This window comes from Pseudorasbora parva, chromosome 4, assembly GCF_024679245.1.
Source record: "Pseudorasbora parva isolate DD20220531a chromosome 4, ASM2467924v1, whole genome shotgun sequence".
Classification (NCBI taxonomy): Eukaryota; Metazoa; Chordata; class Actinopteri; order Cypriniformes; family Gobionidae; genus Pseudorasbora; species Pseudorasbora parva.
The window spans coordinates 20,422,706-20,444,427 of NC_090175.1; the positions used below are offsets into that span (position 1 = coordinate 20,422,706).

General features: G+C 35.3%; 2 protein-coding genes across 3 annotated transcripts; both read left to right on the plus strand.

Moving 5' to 3' along the window:
* The first annotated feature begins 132 nt into the window (after positions 1-132).
* vps37c (VPS37C subunit of ESCRT-I) lies at positions 133-10,277 on the plus strand. Of its 2 annotated transcripts, none has more exons than XM_067441224.1 (5): positions 133-643; positions 1,008-1,139; positions 4,186-4,357; positions 6,441-6,523; positions 7,891-10,277. In XM_067441224.1, the coding sequence occupies exons 2-5, from the start codon at positions 1,047-1,049 to the stop codon at positions 8,524-8,526; spliced, it is 984 nt and encodes a 327-aa protein (XP_067297325.1). In that variant the 5' UTR covers positions 133-643; positions 1,008-1,046; the 3' UTR covers positions 8,527-10,277. The 2 variants fall into 2 exon arrangements, with proteins under 2 accessions (XP_067297325.1, XP_067297324.1); XM_067441223.1 differs by having other exon boundaries at positions 135-643; positions 1,031-1,139.
* Positions 10,278-11,670: 1,393 nt separating this feature from the next.
* On the plus strand, positions 11,671-18,379 carry LOC137073077 (T-cell surface glycoprotein CD5). The gene is made up of 7 exons (XM_067441230.1): positions 11,671-11,758; positions 12,310-12,361; positions 14,745-15,128; positions 15,305-15,424; positions 16,756-16,806; positions 16,884-16,946; positions 17,893-18,379. Exons 2-7 carry the CDS (start codon positions 12,310-12,312, stop codon positions 17,973-17,975), a joined length of 753 nt encoding a protein of 250 aa, XP_067297331.1. The 5' UTR covers positions 11,671-11,758; the 3' UTR covers positions 17,976-18,379.
* Positions 18,380-21,722: the final 3,343 nt, after the last annotated feature.

The window sequence follows — 21,722 nt, forward strand, 5'->3', positions numbered from 1 at the left end:
ATTATCTGCATTATAAAACCTTTATATATTTATTTAAGTAGTACTCTTAAACTATATGTGATTTTACAGACAATAAAGGTAAATTGTGCTTTTAGGGTAATTTAAACATCTCACTTCCCTAGACAAAATCAACAATGGTCTCATCCAAAGATGGCCGCGATATATGTCAACGAGAAGTGAAACTTTCCCTTAAGAATAGGAATATACACCGTTGATTAACCTTTATTTGTACTTGTTTGATCTAAATGACATCGATGCGATTTTACCGGGCACATATTATTATGTCTTTCTGAGTTATTATTTCGTCCGACGCCGTTTTGTATTGAATAGCAACCTGCATTGCACAACTGCTCTCTTTTAAGTAAGCTAGCCATCCAGCTAACCGCGGGGAGATTCTCCGGGAATCATTTCTCGTAACGTTACAAAATTTTACTCTACCGCGCTAAATAACGCGCGAAACACTGGTCTCGATACGGTCTCGTACGTGTTTCTCGCTAAAAGCGGGTTTTAACTCTGAAGAAGCTCGCGAGGTAGTTGTCAGACTCAGCGCTTCCGTCTACATCTTGACGTCACTCGCTTCCAATTAAGTTTGATGTTTTTCCATGAGTCCCCTGCGGAGAGCACTTTGATTTGCTTGTACCTTGTAAGTATTGGGGTATTCTTTAAAATATAACAAGCAGTTACAGTTAATATTAGTTTCAATAGCATAATTCTTTGCAATCCTTTAACGTTAGTCCACTGTTTACATGCACTGTCTGGTTGTCCAGATGACCTTTCAGTCTTCTAGTAGTGATTTGATATCCAAGCAATTACACTTACCAAGTATTCATTCAACTTAAAGTAATATTTTACCCAAAAATGTCAATTCTGCCAGTATTTAGGCTACTCCTGTTCCAAACCTGTATAACTTACTTTAAGCAATGACACACAATGTGAGATGTCAATGGCATGCTGGCCTTATGAATACGTGAGCTGTATGTAATAAGTCAAATATTAACAAATAGTAGTAAACATTGTTGTTGATCCTCAGCTGTCCTAGCAAATCAATGGAGAAGCTTCAAGATCTCAGCCAGTCCGAGTTGCAGAGTTTGCTGGACAACTCGGAGCGGGTGGAGTCTATGGCACTGGAGTCTGATGAGGTAAGATGATGATGATGATGATCAATCTTTGTAGATAGTTCTGTCATTATTTACTCACCTTCATGTTATTCCAAACCTGGAATATGAAAAACGTATTTCCTTCCACTGTGGAATACCAAAGGAGATGTTAGTATGGATGTTCATGCTCCTCTCATCCATGAAATGAAAGTGAATGGTGTCTTAGCAGAAGTACTTTAGACTCATGCATGCACCATATTCCAAGTTTTTTTGGAATAAGTAGTCCAACAGACAAGTCTTATCTACTAAACTTCTTCCTTGTCTGCAATACCGCTCAAATCTAAAGTTTTTCGATTAATGTTAGTGTGTCTAATGTTGATCGATTAAAAGGCCTTGCATCTTTAACATCAAACCTGCTTTTAAACACTATTATGCATTGACTAGTTTTTAGTTTTGGTGGAGGAGATTTTTTGTGTGTGAATGATTGGTTTGTACTTCCATAATAAATGTGAGGTATGCTGTCGTTCTCATCGTTATTTTGATGACCTGTAATTCATCTTCTAAAATGATTTGATCAAGATATACAATTAAGTACAGAGACTTTGAACAGTCTAAAGCCCTATTCGGACTGGATTAGATTAACATGGGGACGTGGGGGTAAAGTAATTATTACCAGAGGTTCTCGTGGTTTTAGTCCCATCCGAATGTGCCATCTCGGTAATCATTACGGACAATGCCAGTAAAGATTACAGAGACTTTTATCCTCTGGAAAAAGGTCTGGAAAAATGACCTCGGGTAATACTAATCTCGTTCGAATAGGCCGGCTTTAAAAATGTAATGTAAAATTCCGTCAATTCCTGTTTAAAAGTTAAAAAAAGTGCATTTTGCGAGCTTGGAGGCGCTTGAAGCATTTGGCTGCGTTGTAGCTGGTGGGACAAATCTGTGGCAAACGACCAGTGTTTTCCGCATATCATTTAAAGCAAAAAAGAAGATCAAAAGCACTTATTAGAAGCGCAACACTTATTTTAGCTCCAGGAAAGTGTCTATTACCAACACAATCCAATCAGAATCGTTAGACTGTTTATTAAACTGTTTATTAAAACACATATTGGAGACAGAGTTCAGACTAGCGCTCATGTGATAACAGTAACGTCATACACACATGACGACACGGAGGTTACCGTGGTGTGTAAAGCGAGTTACTCCTCCCACTTCTGCTAGTTTTACTGAGATGTCTTATCCCGTGTGAATTGCCCATTAATATTACAGACGTCCTGAGGTAAAATTATTTTACCCCCACGTCCCCATGTTAATCTAATCCCGTCCGAATAGGGTTTAAGAAAACATTGGATTCATGTTTTTGACCCTTAGCTATAAAATGAAATGATCATTGCTGCATTTCCTAAAAGCAGTATGACTAAAGCCCTATTCGGACTGGATTAGATTAACATGGGGACGTGGGGGTAAAGTAATTATTACCAGAGGTTCTCTGTGATTTTAGTCCCGTCCGAATGTGCCATCTCGGTAGTCATTACGGACAATGTCAGTAAAGATTACCAAGACTTTTACCTTCTGTAAAAAGGTCCGGAAAAATGACCTGGGGTAATACTAATCCTGCTCGAATAGACCCGCTGTAAAATTGGGAGGTAAAATTCCATCATTTCCTTTTTAAAAGTTTAAAAATGTGTTAAAAGTTTAAAAAAGTTAAAAAAAAAAAACGCATTTTGCGAACTTTGAGGTGCTTGAAGCATCCGGTTGCGTTGTAGATGGAGGGACAACTCTGTGGCAAACCTCCAGTATTTTCAGCATATCATTTAAAACAAAAAGAAGATCAAAAGCACTTATTAGAGGCACAACTCTTATTTTAGCTCTAGGAAAGTGTCTATTACCAACACAATCCAATCAGAATCGTTAGACTGGATCTAACGGTTTATTAAAACAAACATTATATTGTAGATGGAGTTCAGACTGGTGCTCATGTGTGTTTGCTCACGTGATAACAGCAACGTCATACGCACATGACGACACGGAGGTTACCGTGGTGTGTAAAGCGAGTTACTCCTCCCACATCTGCTAGTTTTACTGAGATGTCTTAATCCCGTGCGAATTGACCATTAATATTACAGACGTCCTGAGGTAAAATGACTTTACGTCCCCGACGTCCCCATGTTAATCTAATCCCGTCCGAATAGGGCTTAAGTAGATAATTGTTATGCTTGATTCAGTGTGTTACTCACTGTTTCTTTGAAACGGTTTACAAATTTACCAGCAATTTCTGAGTGAAAAATTCTACACCTTTTTTGTGATGCTTTATAAAAGCAGCACCAAAATACTAAAAAGTCCTACTTGGAATGTCATAACTTTTATTTGAACAGCACCATTTTTTGTAACATACAGTAGTGTAGTAGACCTACTGTGGTGTTATTAACTTGTCGACTGCTATTCTTTATTCGTTTTGTCCACAACGGCTTCATCGCTTTGTCCTTAAAGTAGTGCATATTTACATATATAAATCATCAGAAGCATATTGTATGTTTTATACACAGCAAAAATAGCCTGTATGGCCCTGTCCCAAATGGAACACTTTCATATGCACTTTGCGGGCTTTAGAGCTCCGCAAAAGACTTACATCATGAAAGTGTGGACTTGTAGGAAGGCCACGAGTTTTTAGGGTGCCATTTGGGACCGGGCCTAATTGACCAAAATTCTAAAATTCTAGTGTGGCAAATGTTTATGGTTGTCAACGAACGGGACACTAAACATAATTTAGGCTTTAATAAGATTTCACCAATAAAAAGGCAAGAATAAACCTGGAATAACCTCCATTATTCCTGTTCTTTCAGACAACAAAGCACTTGAATGCAACTTGAATGAAGCTTGTAATCACAACTTCAATGGGAAAGTAGGAAATTTCAGATAGCATGTGAAGGCAGCATTAAACATTACATTGAATTCAGTAATCTCATCATCACAGTCTTGAGAGTCACAGTCTTGAGAGTTCGTCTGGGGATAGATTGTCCTTGTGGACGTCATAATGCGTGCAGCATTGTAGATTTTGTAATGTATCACTGTCTTTCTTCTCTTTCAGATTCAGAACATTCAGCTGGAGCGGGAGATGGCTCTGGCTGCCAACCGCAGTCTGGCCGAGCAAAACCTGGACATGAAGCCCCGTCTTGAAAAAGAGAGAGAGAGACTGGTGGAGAAATACACTGAACTGGAGGAAGTGAGGGACAAATACAAACAGCACTGTGTCCTGAGAGGTAAGAGTAAAGAGGGACTGATTCGGATTTTGAAAGTAAGGGTTTCAAAGAGAATGCACAAGTGAATACAGGGTAAAGTTATGTCAAATGGGGGTGGGTGGGTTGATTATTTTTCAGAGCAGGTTTTCTGAAACAAAGAAAGAGAAGTGGTTTTGCACTGAGAAGAAATGACGTGTGTTAGCAAGGTTTTTGTATTTTTCTAATTAAAACTTAATCAAAAACTTAATCTGCATAGCTTTTTCGTATTTTTTTTAAATTTAAATATAAAATTACCAGACCAACCAACCTTTTCAGATTTATTTTTATACAGTAACATTATTATAGTTTATATTTTAATTTTCAGTCTTTTTTTCTTTTCTTCTGTTTTTTAGTTTCTGTTCAGCTGTAACTAAAAAAAGTATATCTGAAAGTCTTAAGTTTTTAAAAAGTTTTTCAGTGTTATATAGGGAAACCAGTGCTCCAAACCAGTTCAAGGAACCAAAACAAAAACCGCAAACAAACAAAATTTTAACAGGAACATAAATGAAAACGAAATTAAGTTCAATCATTCTGAACAGAAACACTTATTTAAAATTACAGTTAACCGCTTAATAATGTTATTTTATCGTTCTATTTAATATTTTAATTTGGCAGTCAACCAATCATGAATTCAAATAGTACGGCCTATGAAAATGTGACGTTGACACATCCAACGTGAGTGAAACCACGCTCCGCTGTCAAGCCATCATAGGTAAGTCGGCGGAATCAGCTTATTGGATCTCAGGAGTTTTTACGAGGATATATCACCAACCATTAAAGTATTAAGAAAATAACCGCAACCCGGTAATATTTAGCGTGGTGTGAATTTTGAAACCAGCAAAAAACTGCATGTTAGTGTAGAACGGCTACTGTTCAGGAAAAATTTGTATTTTGGGACTTGTGTGTTGTTATATTATTATAGGCGCTTATTATTATTATTTTTATTTTATTATTAACACTTCCCCAAAATCAAGCTCAAATTGAGTTTACAAGGCTTTTCACCAGTGAAAATCTGAGATTTGTATCTGAGGCAGTAAATTCAGCATTACGTTTTCATCAACTTACAGGTTGCAAAGTTTATTTTAGCTATATGAATGGATAGTTTTTCCTGTCGTTTAATGCCTTTGGCCGCACAGGCTGTATTGGCTTTGATTAGAGGTCAAATACTAGACTGACACTCTTCTCAGCTCCTCAAATACATTAAACATCATCCTTTACAAACATTGTTTTTTGAAAAATGAAAACGCAGTACTTATTCAAAGAACAGTTATATAGTTATACTTAGTTATATAACAGTAACTCACTGGTATTTATTCTAATCAAACCATTTTCGGAACTATAATGTTACAGAAGGAATGGATGAACATTAATGTTAAAATCCTTATTCTGCTCCGAGTGAACAGATTCATTTTTTGTTCCCTGTTTTTAAACCCTGATGGAAACTAATGTTTTGTAAAAGGGAAAGCTTAAGCAGTGTGAAAAATTGAGTTCATCCAAATTAACTGTTTGAAAGACTCCATTGTTAGCACTGCTTTTAGCTCAATGATTAAGTGAAATTAAAATGACGGTGTTCTTTCGACTTTTGTTCAGACTACAGTTCAAGAGCAGTGGCAGTTTTCACTGTACTTTCAGGCACCCTGCAACCTTGAACCTTGGAACAGACACAGCAGGAATTCTAACTGCATTTGTAAATAGTGCATGTTGTTCAGCCAGAAAATCGTGTATATGTGCATATGCGTGTCATATAGTGCTGTTCTATGAGCTTGTTTTGTTCAAGCACTCATTCTCCTCCCCCCCTTTTTTGCATCTGTGACATTACATCACACACTAGCTATGTGTCTGACCTCTTTCTTCTCTGTAGTCTCATTCTCATTTCTTTCTCTGTCCATTCATTACTGTTTTTTTCTTCTTTGGTTTAACATGAATGCACACTGTATCTAGCCAAATGATTTGTTTGCATAGCCGTTCTAATTTTTCAGTTTCTTTCCCTGCTACAAGCCAACCTATTTATGTATCATTTCTCTCTCACTTCTCTTTCTCTCTTTCTCTCCATCCCACTTTGTAGACAGTATCATGGGGCAGGTGTCTCCGGAGGGGCTGTTGTCTCGTCTGCAGATAGAGGGCGCCAACAAAGAGGCAGAATCAGAGGTGGGGTCACATCTTTTATTGTCAATTTTTATTTTCTTTTTTCATTTTGATGCTTGCATTTTCACTGCTGGTGATATTGTCTGGGTTAGCAAAACATGGCTGTGAAACCAATGAAGGGAAAAAACTCTGTAAGTTTATAATGTTGAATTGAATGTAATGACTTTAAAAAAAATTTTTCTAGTATATTTAAAATTATGTACTCATATAGTGGATTTTAATATACACGACCATTTAAAGGTTTGAAGACACTGGGAATTTTTTTATATAAAAATAAAATAAAAAGCATTCTTCAGTTTACCAGTGTAGAATTGAATTGAATCAAAATATAACCAAAATAGCAATATAGCTAAAATGAATTAGAATCAAATTTATTATAATCCAAAATAATGTTTTATTCTTTTTGTAAAATTAAATGTAATGTCATGTCATTGTCTTAAGAACTAGTATGACCAACTAGCAGTTAGTCAGTGGGCAATCAGTCATACTTCTTGGTTTCAAATCAGACCAATCTATGTTTTTATGTCAACTTAAAACAGTAAGGAACAGTCTTAATGAAAAACATATAATGAATTTATGAAGAAAATCTTGATTTATGTAATCCATAAAGGGTTAGTCCAAAAATGAAAATTCTGTCATTAATTACTCACCCTCATGTCGTTCGACACCCGTAAGACTTCGTTCATAGTGGCGTTCATCAGATTTCAACAAAAATATCTTCATTTGTGTTCAGAAGATGAACAGAGGTCTTACAGGTTTTGAACGACATGAGGGTAAGTAATTAATGACAGAATTTTCATTTTTGGGTGATCTAACCCTTTAAAATGATTCTTTGAACAGAGATTTTAATAATACAGTATATTTTTACACACACACACACACACACGTTTGTTTTTGTGATATATGGGGACATTCCATAGGTGCAATGGTTTTTATACTGTACAAACCGTATTTTCTATCCCCCTACACTGCCCCTGCGCCTAAACCTACCCATCACAGTAAAAATTCTGTATTTTTACTTTCTAAAAAAAACCTCATCCTGTATAATTTATAAGCATTATTAAAAATTGGGGACATGGCCAATGTCCTCATATTTCACCCTCTCCTTGTAATACCTGTGTCATATGTCATACATATGTATGTATGTATGTATGTATGTGTGTGTGTGTGTGTATATATATATATATATATATATATATATATATATATATATATATATATATATATATATATATATATATATATATATATGGTTACAATTTCTTTCAAAAATATAAAGTCTTTGTGTTTCCAAAACAAAAAAAGTTTTATGAACTACTGACCTTTTAAACATTACATAATCTTATACAAATGCTATCTCTTTCTTTCAGGTTCTAGCAGACGAGTTTCTGGAAGGTTCTATATCACTGGACTCCTTCCTCGAACGCTTCCTTTCCCTCCGCTCTCTTGCTCACACAAGACGAGTGCGCATTGAAAAGCTGCAAGAAATTCTCTGCCAAAAAAGCAAAGGGTTAGCCGATGCTGCGATGACATCACAACCCTGTGCCAATCAGGATGCTGGATCATCATCGCCGTGGCAACAACAGCAGCCTCAGCAGCAGCAGCAGAGCTCCAAAATCAATGCACACTCCAATGCCTCCAGTTCTGCTCTCCCCTACTCCCCCTACCCCGTTGCTCCCCCCTCAGCCTCCACAGCGACCTCCACTAACCCTAGCACAGCGTTTCAGCCCTACCCCAGCCAGGGTGCTGGCTTCCCTCCATCGACAGGCTACTCCGCTCCCAGGCCTGCATTTAATCCTTCAAGTTGCCCATACCCCACCCAAACCCAATTTCCTGCCCCACCGTTTGGGCAGTTTGGCCCCACGCCCACCCCCACCCCGTACCACGCTCCATACCCGTACGGAGGGTACAGCTACCCCACAGGCCCCCATGGGCCATCGACCCAATCACCCACAGGTAGACCGCTTTATAGGCCAGGTTTTGGGGTACCACAGCCATACTCCTGAGCCACTCTGTGTGTGTCTGTCTTTCTCTTTTTCTCATTGTCCTCCCTCTCGTCTCTTTCCTCCTTTCTCCTCCTGCTCTGCCTTTTCCCTACCCTCAGATTTGTGGTTTGCGTACCCATGTCACATCCTCTTCCTGTCTGAGGCTTATAAAGACACTTGAGATTGAGCGTGTGCTTGTTTCCCCCCTGAAACCTCAGTCAGAGACTCAATATGGGCCACACAGTCTTAGACGGCTCAGTTTCTGTCCATTATAAAGCATGTTTTCAAATCGGTTTGCAACAATCTCTGATTTATTGGTTATATTCAATGACGAGATGCTTTTTTTTGCTTTCTGACAACATTGTTACAGCTCAGCTTTATTTGGCTGTTCATTCCAAGCATTTTGTCAACATTCTACTGAGAAAAAACACGCCACACTACATGGAAGCGTTACATTAGCCGTAGGCTTTTTCTTCTTGTCTATATCAATACTTGTTGATGGCGTCAATCCCAGAAAGCACAGCACCATTTTACATTCTATCACAGATGAAAACTCCTTAATAAAGCTGAGCTTATTCTTTATCATGAATAAATTTAGACAACTTCCATGTGTGCAGATTTGAAATCCATAGCAATGGGTGCAATGCGCCCTGTTACGATTGCTTAGTGTACCAATGCACCAACCAATCACTCCCAACCCTCTCGATACCTCTTTTGCTCCCTCTTTTTTCCTTTACACCCTTCTACTCCATTTATTTGAAATACCGCTCGACACCGACCGGAAGGAATAGTCTATAATGAGGACAGTGTACTCAACAAATAAAACTAATATTAAAGGGAAAGCGGAGAACAAGGGACATATTAATATATAGACATATCTATCCGCTATAGCACATGATTTGGTGGCGCTGGTGAAGCATAACATAGCACAGAGCATATGCAAAGGAAACGCTACATAACATGCTTTCATAGTAAGTATAGCATTCAGCACCTACTTTTTTAGTAAAACTATGCAGACGAATGCATAACTGCATATTTTACACTTTGAATTTAGACACATTTGAGGCATTTAATGGTCTTGCACAGCCAGCCAATCTCTTTCAGAGAGGCGTATTGTCATCAGAATCATAATGTGATTTGGACTGAATTTGGATCAAGATCATTGACTCAATTTTGTGGTTTGATTTGAGCCCACCTTCAGAACACCCCACTGTACGAATACAAAAGTGTAGGCTTACCCAATACAATGGCCTGTGCGTGTCATTATGAGGCGTTGTTTAGTTCTGTAAAAGCTTCACCTAACTGAGGTGTCCATGTGAATCACACTAGCACTCCACACTAACAGCCCCGAAACTCTTTGGCAATAGGAGCTGGGAGCGGGGCCTTCGAGCTGTCCGCTTTAGAATAGGCGTGCGGGGTCACACTCTTTATTTTTGTACTTTAAAGCAATTCAAAACCAGAGGCATCCTCAATCAAGCCTCGGGTGGCTTTGTCTAATTCATGAACTCAGTAATTAAGACTCAGGTTTGTAGCAAAACCCCCACGTTTAGGTTCCCTCCCCAGCACCTGGAGCGAGGGAGAGGGGTGATACGACACGAGGATGAGAGGGGAAAAGTGGGATGAAAATTGTATTAGCACATTGATTTGCAGCATTAGAGGAAAGAGATTCTATTGCATTGGTTGTGATGACTAGCCTGTTAAAAGTGTATTTTTTATTTTTATTGTCCTTTTTTTTCTTGGGGTGTAATTATTAAACACTGAAGTTGATCTGATTTCTGTGTTGATTGGAATTATTTTCAGACTTTTCGTTGTTAGTAGTAGTAGTTGTAAAAATACAAAAGGTTAGTATGTTTTTTAGTTGTTGTTTTTTAAAGAAATTACTTTCATTCAGCGAGGATGAGTTAAAATGATAAAGACATTCATATTTAGATTTATTTTATTTATTTTTAAAAATGCTGCTCTTTTGAACTTTCTGTTCTTCAAAGAATCCTAAAATATGTAATGTTTTAACAAAATAATGTATCATATTTTCCACAAAATAGCAGCACAACAGTTTTCAACACTGATGATAATAGTTTCTTGAGCACCAAATCAGCATATTAGAATGATTTCTGAAGAATCATGTGACGGAAGATTGGAGGAATGATGCTGAAATTTTAGTTTTGCCATCAAATCCAATAAATTACATTTTAAAATAATAAATGGGCAAATATTCCCATCAAAATATTACTGTTTTGCCTATTTTTGATTAAATAAATGCAGCCTTGATGATCATAAGATACTTTACCTTAACCCTCACCGAGTCCATTAACTTATGAACGGAATTTTTGTTTTGTTTTTGAGGAACACACCAAGCCATTGTTTGCACGAAATTTACAAGAAGACAACCGGGAGCTCATTGACTCACATTTGAAGGCTTTTTAAATTCCGTTCATATTGAATCATAGACGAGAGTTTCAAGAGGGTGTTAGGGGATTTTTTTTGTACAGGTACAAAAACCATTCTTTACGGGTCTCTCACCGACTGTACGATATGGTAAACCAACCCCGGCGACACCTGAGAAAGACCGAGAGAGTGAGGGAGGGAAATAGTCGCCTGGGAAAGATTGTGAATGAAAAGAAGATATGAGTAACAGTGAAATGAAAGGATAGATTTGGATATCGGTGGTTTTACAGCCTTGCTGGTATGCCACGGCACTCGCAGTTGATTCCTACGAGCACGATTAATCATCTCTGTGAAACTTGCATTAACTGTTTCAGTGAGCCGTACACCACAAGAGACTCAGTTCCTGTATGCAAAAAGAAAGATTTTCAGTTTTCAATAAGCGGATTTCTGCTGCTTTGTTTATGCCCCCCTCCTTCATCTATACATTTTAGATAATAATTTGTATGCATTAAAAAACCTTTAAAAAAGATATATATTTATATTTAAAATGTTTTATGTTTTTTAACATTAAATATCAAGTTAGACAATATCACTTTACCCTCCCACTTACCCACACTCACATTTTTTTTTCATTCTTTTCTTCATTTTTTTTTGTGTGCTGCTCTCTTTGAAGTGAGGAAGCAGTGCAATGTGCAATCAAACAACACTTGAAAATAAAAGACACGCTCTAAATGGAGAGAGAAAGAGAGAGAGAGAGAGGATGGGGGCGGGGAATGAAGATAGTAGCTCCACACCTCTGCTTATTTCCTTTCACTTAATTTTTCTTGTCACTTGCTGCACACATTTGTTCTTGTCAGTCACAGGCAAGGTAAGATCTGATAATATATTCTTAAAAAGCTGGTTAGAAGTTGTGGTGTTTCATAGATGTTTGATGCTCTTTGAGGAAGAAATACTTCAAGACACTGAAGCAGAGACGTGAAGACAGTTGTCAAAGAAAAACAAGTCGTACTGTAACATATCTAAAATAACATCATAAACAACTACCCAATTTAAAAGAGAGTCCGGTTAGCAAATGACTTCGGCACTGTAGTGAATGATTTGTTCTTGTCATGGTACGATTTGAAAGTCATGGTACGATTTGAAATCTTTGAAGTAGGCTACTGATGAAAACGCAGACTAAGCATTTATAGTCATGTTTTCTTATTATTTTGCTTGATCTGAACCAGACCCCTAAAAGGACAAGGAAAACAAAGTGAAATTTGAAAATTAAATCTTACGTAAAAGCACCGGTTTCTTGTGTACCAAAGGTCATTCATTTGACCCGTTGGGCCTGTTATCGTTTTGAGTGCATGAGTCTTTCTTTGTTCAGTCAAATGAAGTTAAATGAAGCTCTTAATGTTTGGCACAACCTTCTACCAGATGGAAATCTCTCTGCTGATGACTCTGATGGCGCTCCTGCTCATTGGTGTCCGTAAGTAAATTGATTATTCTCTTAATTTACTTCATTGTTGTGATTATATTATATGATGTACAGTTACAAATATGATCTGCTTTGCAGAAAATATCTGTAATCAGTTGTAGATGCTGATATACAGTTGAAGACTTTAGATGCAAAAGCCTCTCCATCTGATGTTTTTCTTTAAAATAAGCATTTTTGTCAGGCTGCCATGTCTGTGTTTCTACCTAAGTACTGGTACTACTGAATGGGATGAGGCTGGGATTTAGTGGGTTTGAAGTGAAAGTATTTTATGAACGTATAATACATGTGGAGAGCATTTACTCAGTATCGTTCTCGTTTTTGACCGAAGTGGCTTTTAGAGGCTTTTTCATCTGAACGCTTCAGTTCGAGTTTTATCGGTCAGTTTAATATTTTAATAAATAGATTTAATATATAAGCAAGATGAAATGGACCAAGGAACAACACTTAAGGTGAATATACACGGCACGGGGCAACTAATGTTCCCAAGCGATGTTGCTTAGGCACTTTCCCATTGAGAATGGGCAACAAATTTCTATCGGGATACTTTAGATTGGTCATGCATGGGCCCTGTATCTCACCTGGTTGTCCGTTGACGGCAACAAAAAGTTACCATTGTATCATTGACTTTAATATTATAATGACAAGAATATTCAGATACTTTCAGTCACAACATTGTGTATTATATAGCAGAATGTTTATAATGCAAAACATTGTATTTGATAAAAAAAAGCAATAATAAATACCAATATAAAAAAATCACAACTTCAGGGCCTGCAAGAATGCATTACAAAATTAGTGCAAGTGTCAATTGTGTCTTTACAAAATATGTTTTATTATTCTATTTAATTCTAACTCTTAACTCCCCATTTACTGCAAACGGATGTCAACATAATTTTTTTTAACACTGTTGCAAGCTATCTATTAAATATGGTGATTTAATGAGTGTGAATTCAGTATATGGGTCATCCTCGCGAAACTCTTTTTTTTTTTTTGCTTTCTGCATACTTCAGTCTTGTCTTCTATAAGAGAGTAGACCATTTTACTACGTCATTTTTGCATGTCCAGTGGTAGCATTTAATCAGTTATCACATTTTGTAAAGATGTCTTGGGGGAAAAAAAAGTTGGCTTTGTTAAAAAAAATGGCAAGAATCATGAAATGATTACTTTGCCTACTGGTAAAGAGTAATCATGGCAAATTATATTTTTCAGCCCATTGCCTAAATAAATTTGCTCTTTTAAGAGTGCAATACATTGACCATTTAGTTTAGGAAAATAAAAAGACATAAGCAAAACTGTCGGAAATTCAAAGGAACAGTGTTGTGCTCGAGTATAAAATGTTTTAAACCATTTAACATATAAAACTCCAGCACTATTGAATGAACTTTTGATATATTTGTGTTTTTGTGTTTTCATAAAATAAATGTTTATTCAACAAGGACATTTTCTCAATTATAAATTAGTGAAAAGTGAAAATCATGTATGTATGTATGTATGTATATATATTTGTATTTTATTTTATATATATATATATATATATATATATATATATATATATATATATATATATATATATATATATATATATATATATATATATATATTTGCATAAAACCATGAAATATAAGCAATGAAATTAGTATTAAAAACATAAAATTAATAATATATGAATATATATATATATATATATATATATATATATATATATATATATATATATATATATATATTATAAAAATAATAAATATATAATTCTGTGGTTTTTGGTCATCCAAATTGTAGATTCGTGAAGGACCTGATTTTGAATAGTTTGCAGAATGTAATAGGGATCAAGCAATCATGCAATCAAATGTGCAAAGTGTGTGAATGCCTTCGAGCACAGTGCAAAAAGTGCAAATGCGTAATGAGTGCAAATGATCCCGCTATCTGCTCTCTGACCTCAGTAACATACAGTTTTTATGCTTGAATAATCCTGTGCACATCATGCCATGTCATATAAAGTTCTAGAACTCTTAAAATGTAATGTGTTACTGAGAAGTTACTGAGAGGGACAAGTTGGAGAATATTGGTAGCACACTGTATTAGAAATATAATATCACAGCTAAAGTAATGTCTTGCAATGTGATAAAATTAGAGCACAGAACAGCATATATACTGCAATCAAATATACATGCATATACAAGTATATAAATCCTCTGCAGCAGTATCTTAATTAACTTAAGTTTCTTTACTTTGCATTTAATATTAAAATGATCTAAATGATTGGAATTGTATTTATTTTCAAACTAGAAGAATGATTCTAGTATTCCAACATTTTCAACGTGTTCCAACATCGTCATGAAAGTGATTTATGTCTACGTGTGTTTTCCCTTTCCAGAAGGAACAACTGATGACCATAACCCAAACATCACCACCACAACCTCCTCAACCACACTTGTCATTAATCATACGACATCCACTCAGACCCCATGTCCAAAAATCATCCATAAAATCACTCAGTCTGTTCTGGCCCGGCTGAAGGTTGATAAGAAAGAGAGTTCATGTGAGGGTCAGCTGTACGTGTATTACCCAAATCGGAGTCAAGTCCCTTTGTGCTCCAACAGTCACATATTAGACAACTGGAGGAGTGAACTGTGTAAGGACATGAGATGTGGTGACTTCAAGGGTTTTAAGTTTACAAATAATGGTGCCGGTCTTGTGCTCTTAAAAAATATGACATTAATCAATGAAACCTGCAAAGGCCTGCAAATCACTTGTGAAGGTATGCAGGTTTTTTTTCTTTTCTAGAGAAGAGTTTTACTTTATAAATTCCATAACTCTGTATGTTGGAATGCTTCTCTATGTTTTTTTTCTTATTAGGTTTCAAACAATTGTTAACCTTATATGCTGTGCATTTTGAATAACGCATCATTTTCTTTCCTTTCCACATTTTTTCAGATACTCTAGGAAGTGAGTTGGCTGCTTATAAAGCAATAACGGGCATATTCATTTTCTTGATGTTGGGAGTCATTCTGGTTAAGTTCAGTCAGCCCACGTACAAAGCCATCCGCAAAAGATGTGAGTCGGTGACATTACCTATAAAAATGTACATGTTTATATATGCATGCACCATTCAAAAATTCTCTGTGTTGGCTTAGAGATGTTTTATAGAGCCCAAAAAACTAAGGTTGCATTGAAAATCACGGTAATACTTTATTTGACAGTGTCATTATTACACATTACATGTACTTACCATAGTAACGATAGTAAATTATGCATAATTACCTCAACCTAACCCTACAATAAGTACATGTAGTTCATTAATATTACTTGAATATACAATTACACTGTAACAATGACACCTTAAAATAAAGTGTAACCTGTTCCAACTGTTAACATTAGTTACTACATTAGATACACTAAAAAAATGCTGGGTCAAAAACAACCCAAGTTGGGTTGAAAATATACAAACCCCGAAATTGGGTTGTTTGAATGGGTCCATTCACTGTCTTGTGAATTATCTATCTTAGGTAATGTTCCTTTTAACATCTACTATAATACATTATTAAAATAAAATGTTGTAGATTTTAATATTATTTAATGGTCCTGAACTAATTAAAAAAAAGATGAATAAATACTATAACAAATGTATTCCCCAATGTTAGTTAACCTTAGTGGTAAAATTTTATTTTGTTGTCCTTGTTTTTATGTCCTTGTTACATGTACTTACCATATAAATAACAGCAAATTATACATAATTACATGCAACTAACCCTCAACCAAACCCTAATCCTACCCTAACCCTACAGTAAGTACATGTAGTTCATTAATATTACTCAGTACTTAAATATATAATTACACTGTAACAATGACACCTTAAAATAAGGTGCAACCACATTACTTATGCAAACTAATGGCACCTTATTGCGAAGTGTTACCAACATATGATTTTAGGAAACATTATGAATTAAAAATGGAGAATAAATATTTCAGATTCTGCACTCTTTATAGCTCGCTAATCAAATCTAAGCAGTGTTCATGTAACCTCTTTGTACAGGCAGACAGATGTTCTTCTTCCATTAAAACAAGATACGTTTTTTTTTTTTTTTTTTGTAGAATTCATGCATGTGGAGTTTATGCAGCTTGAGTGAATGAATGATCAAATTCATGTCATCATCTTTCACTCAAATAGTTTTGCTTATATAATTTGTAAAAGCATTTTCACTTTACTTTTTCCAACTATATGTAATGAAAGTCTAATCGATGGGGCTCTATTTATAAAAATACTGTTTGACTCTGACAATTTCCTGTTGTTTTGCCACTATTACACTATGTTTGTATAGACATTTATACAAAATGAAATGTCTAATTTGACTCTTTTTTTTTTTTTTTTACCTGGTTTTATGCAGTTTCACAAAAACGGCAGAACCGCTGGATTGGCCCGACTCAGAGTCAGAGTGGTGAGTCATCTCACACATCAACACATTCATGACTGGGTAGTGAGAAAGCATTCAGCATTTTATCTCTCTTCTTTAAGTGTCCTATCACCGAGGTCAAGGCCATCCAAACAACAACACACTCAAGAGACAGTCCTACCCTGGTGAGTCTCTCTCTCCTTATCTCTATTTTACCATTCTGGACTCTTTCTATTAATCTCTCCCTCCATTCATGTTCTTTCACTCAATTACATAATGACGAATTGAGTATTATGATGTATTGGGATTTTCATTCAAACTGCTTTCATTCAAAACACGTGTGTTCTTTTTTGGTTGTGAGATCTATTGGATATGTTAGATTAAACTATTATCTAACATAAAATTAACTTTGCATATAAGTATCTAAATCATGGGCTATCATCAAATTTGACCTTGATCTTCTCGACAACAATTAAAATCCTGCAATAATGTAATGTTTTTATTTATTTATTTATTGTTATACATAATCTATAGGTTTTTTTTATTCAGTGAAATTAAATAAATAAATAATTAAAAATGAATAATTAAAAAACAACATTTTGTCCCAAATGACAGTAGGTCTTAATTTAAGCTAAAATATTTTATTTTATTTTATTTTAATTTATTAATTTGTTTATGTTTAAAAACTGACTTTTTGCTAACAATCCTGCATAAAATGGAAATGGAAAATTCCTCAGAAAACAAGTAAGTTTTCTTGTTTCCGGTAAGAAAAATAATCTTGTCTGTTTGAATTAAGATAATTTTTCTTTCCCCAACTGGCAGATCATTTAGTTTTTTTAAGCAAAAACACACTTCATTTTGATTTATTTCCCCAGAAAACAAGGCATAATATCGTATGCCATTTTCCTCATCTAGTAAAATGGATCTTGATTTAAGATTTTTTTTTATATGTGGACTGGAAACAAGACTAAAATAGTGAGCAAGAAAAGCATTTTTTGCAGTGTAAAACAGCCGAGGTCAATGATTACTGGACCATTTGGTTGGGCTGAAAAATCTTAAGAGTTTCAGACCCTATTCATGAAAAGTGTCTTGCACACACGGTGACAATTCTCCTCTCCCCTGTGTTGTCAGGTTTGGAAAGGCTGACGGTAAACACGAGCAGAGAGCCCTCATCCAACAGAAACAGTGACTATGACTCGTACGGCTACAACTGAAGGCCCGTGCTCATGAAAGTGTTAAGAGCGTGTTTACTGACCCTGAGCAGACCTCTCTCGTCAGTCTCGTCTAGAATCAGCAGTCTTGTGTTGTGCGGATTTGGTTGGTTTGAGCGGTCCTTTGCCAAGTCGAGAAAGGTGTAAATATGTTTCAGAAGTACAGCTGAGAAATCCATAGAATTAAAAAAATACATAAATTAGTCTCAACGTAACCACCAAAGTGCTTACTTTGTATTGCATAGCAGGCTTCATTTTATTATTTTTTTAAACATTTTTGTAATTACTCGATTTTGCTGTGTATGCTTGTTTATATTGTTTTTTAAATGGCCAGAAACTAAATATGATTTTATGTCCTGAGAGATTGGCTTTTTGTTTGTTTATTTATACAAGTGATTGATTTTTGAGTTGGAGTATGAATAATTTTAAATAAACTAAAAGGAAAATCAAGTAGATCTTTCGTGACTTTTGACTTGGATGCAGAAACAAAATAAAATTGTATATATACTGTATGTAAATAAGTTGAAGACTATGATAAATATACTAGCATGGTTTTATTTGAGCTTTGATGAGAAACTTCTTCTTCTGAGGTAACATGGAAGCGATGTAAAGGTTGGAAGAGGGAATGTGTTAATGCACAATTTTGCAGCAATGTGGTTTCCTGTCGTAATTCTATTGACTTCCTGTTTGTGTTATTTCTGTCGCTCATGCTCTAAATATACTGTAGACTCAATCTGCTCATTCTTTTCACTCTGTTTCTTTGTCTTTTCTCCCATTTCCTTCTTTTTTTCTTTCAATATTGTCTCCACTTTTTTTCTGTCTCTCTGTGACCTAGTTGATTTTTTTAATACTGCACTCATAGAGGGTTTAATATCGCAACAGCTTAAAATCTTATGCCTCGCCTGACTGATGGTCGCTAAGTGAAACTCTCTTTCTAAGTGCACCAGTGAGAGAGAAAGTTAAAAAGCTTGGAGGGTTTTTGCCTAAAATCTCCCAGCGTGTGTTTGCAAGCATGGCATTTCAAGATGGTTGTTTCAGGTCTGTTCATTATTTTTCATGCTTGTATGTGGCTATACCAATTTGCAGACAATTTAGTCTCTGTTCATTGTGAGAACAAACACACAGCTGAGAGAACGCAACAGCAGGTTCGGTGGGAGAGAGTCTGTTGCGTGTGTGTGGTGTGGGTGGTTGGGTAGATGGATAAGTGTCGTATCCTCCTCATCCTCAGGTCAGAGTGAAGGATTAAATCTGTAGTTTAAATGAGGTTCCAGCAGAGAACAATGACAGATGACAACAGATTACATGCACAGATTAACAAAGAGACCACACTGTAAAATATCTAGTGCATCCATTCGTCATTTCTCCCTCTCTCAACACTTGTGACACTGACATCAGACCTGCTTGTTACCTGCATTCATCTATTTTCACATAAATATTTTTGCATTATCCAACATAGTCAGACTTTTAATCTTGACTATGTTGGATAATAATCCTTCTGGGGGTATATTATTCCCATCAGAGTGAAAGGAAAATGAATATTAATCACACAATCTTAACCGTTTAAATCTAAAAGTTTAATAAATTGTGCACAAAGTGAACAATAAAAATATTTTTCTTTACTGATCGCCTTAGAAAGTTACATTTTTTACATCAAGTTAAATAATTTGAGCAAGTGAATAGAGCTTGATGCTTATAAAAGAGAAAACCATGAAAAAATCAGCAGTTTTGCTAATTAAAAAACACACAAAAAAAACTAATAAGTTAACTCAACTGATTGAGTAAACTCATTTCTCAAAACTTGCATTTTTTAAGGTGACTTAACTTTAATGCTTAAGTTCACCAAACTTGGTGTTTACGTAATTTACTTCAACAATTAAGTTCACTTAACTTACACTCTAAAAAATTATTGATAAAAAACAACCCAAGGTTGGGTCAAATATGGACTAACCCAGCAATTGGGTTGTTTTTTAACCCAGCAATTGGGTTGTTTTTTAACCCAGCAATTGGGTTGTCTTAAGCAAATATTTAACCCAACCGCAGGATTAAAATAACCCAATCGCTGGGTTAAGACAACCCAATTGCTGGGTTAGTCCATATTTGACCCAACATTGGGTTAAAACAACCCAACATTTTTTATAGTGTAGTGTTCATTTTAAGTTTACTTTAAGTTGACTCAACATGGAAATTAAACTGAAATTCAAAATTATTTATTAATTACAATTATAAAGTTCTTATTTTTGACTGTAAGCTTTTTGCAAACATACCAAACTGAATAAATAAATAAAACACTGAGCAGCATATTGAATGTCTTTATTGACCAATATTTCAGAGTATTAATGAAATTTTAAAAAAAAAGTTGCTGCCTTAAATTGTTCAACTTTTCAACTTGGATGTTTAAGTCATGTTTACGACTTTAAAAATGAGTTGAATTTTATATAACTTATAAAAAAGAAACATAAGAAACATATGTTGTCATAACTTTGATTTGATCATATATATTTTTTACATGCACACTATGAGAATATATGTAATGCTAAAAATAAAGGTTGAGAAAGAGTTAACATGTTCTTAGGATTTTATGTATTAAGATAGTCTCAGTGGTCATCAGAGACCGATTAGATGAAAAAAGAGACAGCAGTGTGATTAAATACTTTTATTTTTTTCAGATGCATATAATGCCCTCATTCTTGCTAATAGGATTTTGCCTTTAATGCCGTCTGCAGCATTTCTCCCTCATGCACTAATCATTAAGCCGCTGAAATTAAACATTAAAAGCATTGAGATCCCATTACTTTAATGTATGTTCAGAAAGTCGTCATTTGTGACAACACAAATTCTGCCGGTTTTATTATAGTAAACAGAAATGTAGAGGACCCAGGGAGAGAGCGAAATTAAGATGAGATAGGAAGTGGGTTTCATCTTCAGATTTACAAAGAGTCTCTTGGAAGGATGTCAACTATCTTTGGCCAGACACATCCAAGAAATAAAGAGAGGAAAATGGGGGAGGGGGAGAGCAGAGGATTATTTACCATTTTAAATGAATAAATCCGTATTGTGTGAATCCGGCACACCAGCCAAAGAGGGATAGAGAGAGTGACTGACAGCTAACAGTGCAGAGATACAGATGACAAAAAGAGAGAGAAAGAACAACACACAAAAATAAGGAAATCATTTGGACACATCTGACATACCTGAACTTGGAATATTTTTATATTTACAAAACTAAGAAAAAACTTTCAAAGGATAGAAGCAAGGATTCTGGACGAAGATGGAATGATGGAACACTGTGACAAATCACACATTGGACCAAGCATGTCTGTGTGAGAAGAGTGATCTCTTACTTTCAGTTTTGCAAATCTGAAAGGACCATTGAGGCAAGTGCAAACTTTTGATAGTGTCTATTGTTTTTGTTTTACTTTATATAATCTTATTTTGACTGAAATTAAATTACCGTGTAATTTCTTGTATCACCCTTCAAATAAAAGTTCCAAAAGGGCAGTGATGCCATAGAAAAAACATAATTTCATTGAACAGGTCTTAAAGGGTTCATTTAGGATCCATTAGTGATTTCAATAATGATTTATTTTATTTTATTTTTACTATAAAGAACCTTTTTGTGGAATGGAAATATTCCATGTGTGATAAAAGTTCTTCATGGAACCATTGATGCCAATAAAAAAGCTTTATTTTTTTATGAGTATAATGTGACTTTAATAGATAATATTAATATATTTATTTTAATGACTAATC

Bases quoted from the DNA above. Each gene is read 5' to 3' on its own strand.
- vps37c (XM_067441224.1), top strand. From the start codon at position 1,047: ATGGAGAAGCTTCAAGATCTCAGCCAGTCCGAGTTGCAGAGTTTGCTG. The intron at 4,358-6,440 runs GTAAGAGTAAAG...CCCACTTTGTAG, and splicing joins ACAGCACTGTGTCCTGAGAG to ACAGTATCATGGGGCAGGTG. The intron at 6,524-7,890 runs GTGGGGTCACAT...TCTTTCTTTCAG, and splicing joins ACAAAGAGGCAGAATCAGAG to GTTCTAGCAGACGAGTTTCT.
- LOC137073077 (XM_067441230.1), top strand. From the start codon at position 12,310: ATGGAAATCTCTCTGCTGATGACTCTGATGGCGCTCCTGCTCATTGGT. The intron at 16,807-16,883 runs GTGAGTCATCTC...CTCTTCTTTAAG, and splicing joins CCCGACTCAGAGTCAGAGTG to TGTCCTATCACCGAGGTCAA. The intron at 16,947-17,892 runs GTGAGTCTCTCT...CTGTGTTGTCAG, and splicing joins CAAGAGACAGTCCTACCCTG to GTTTGGAAAGGCTGACGGTA.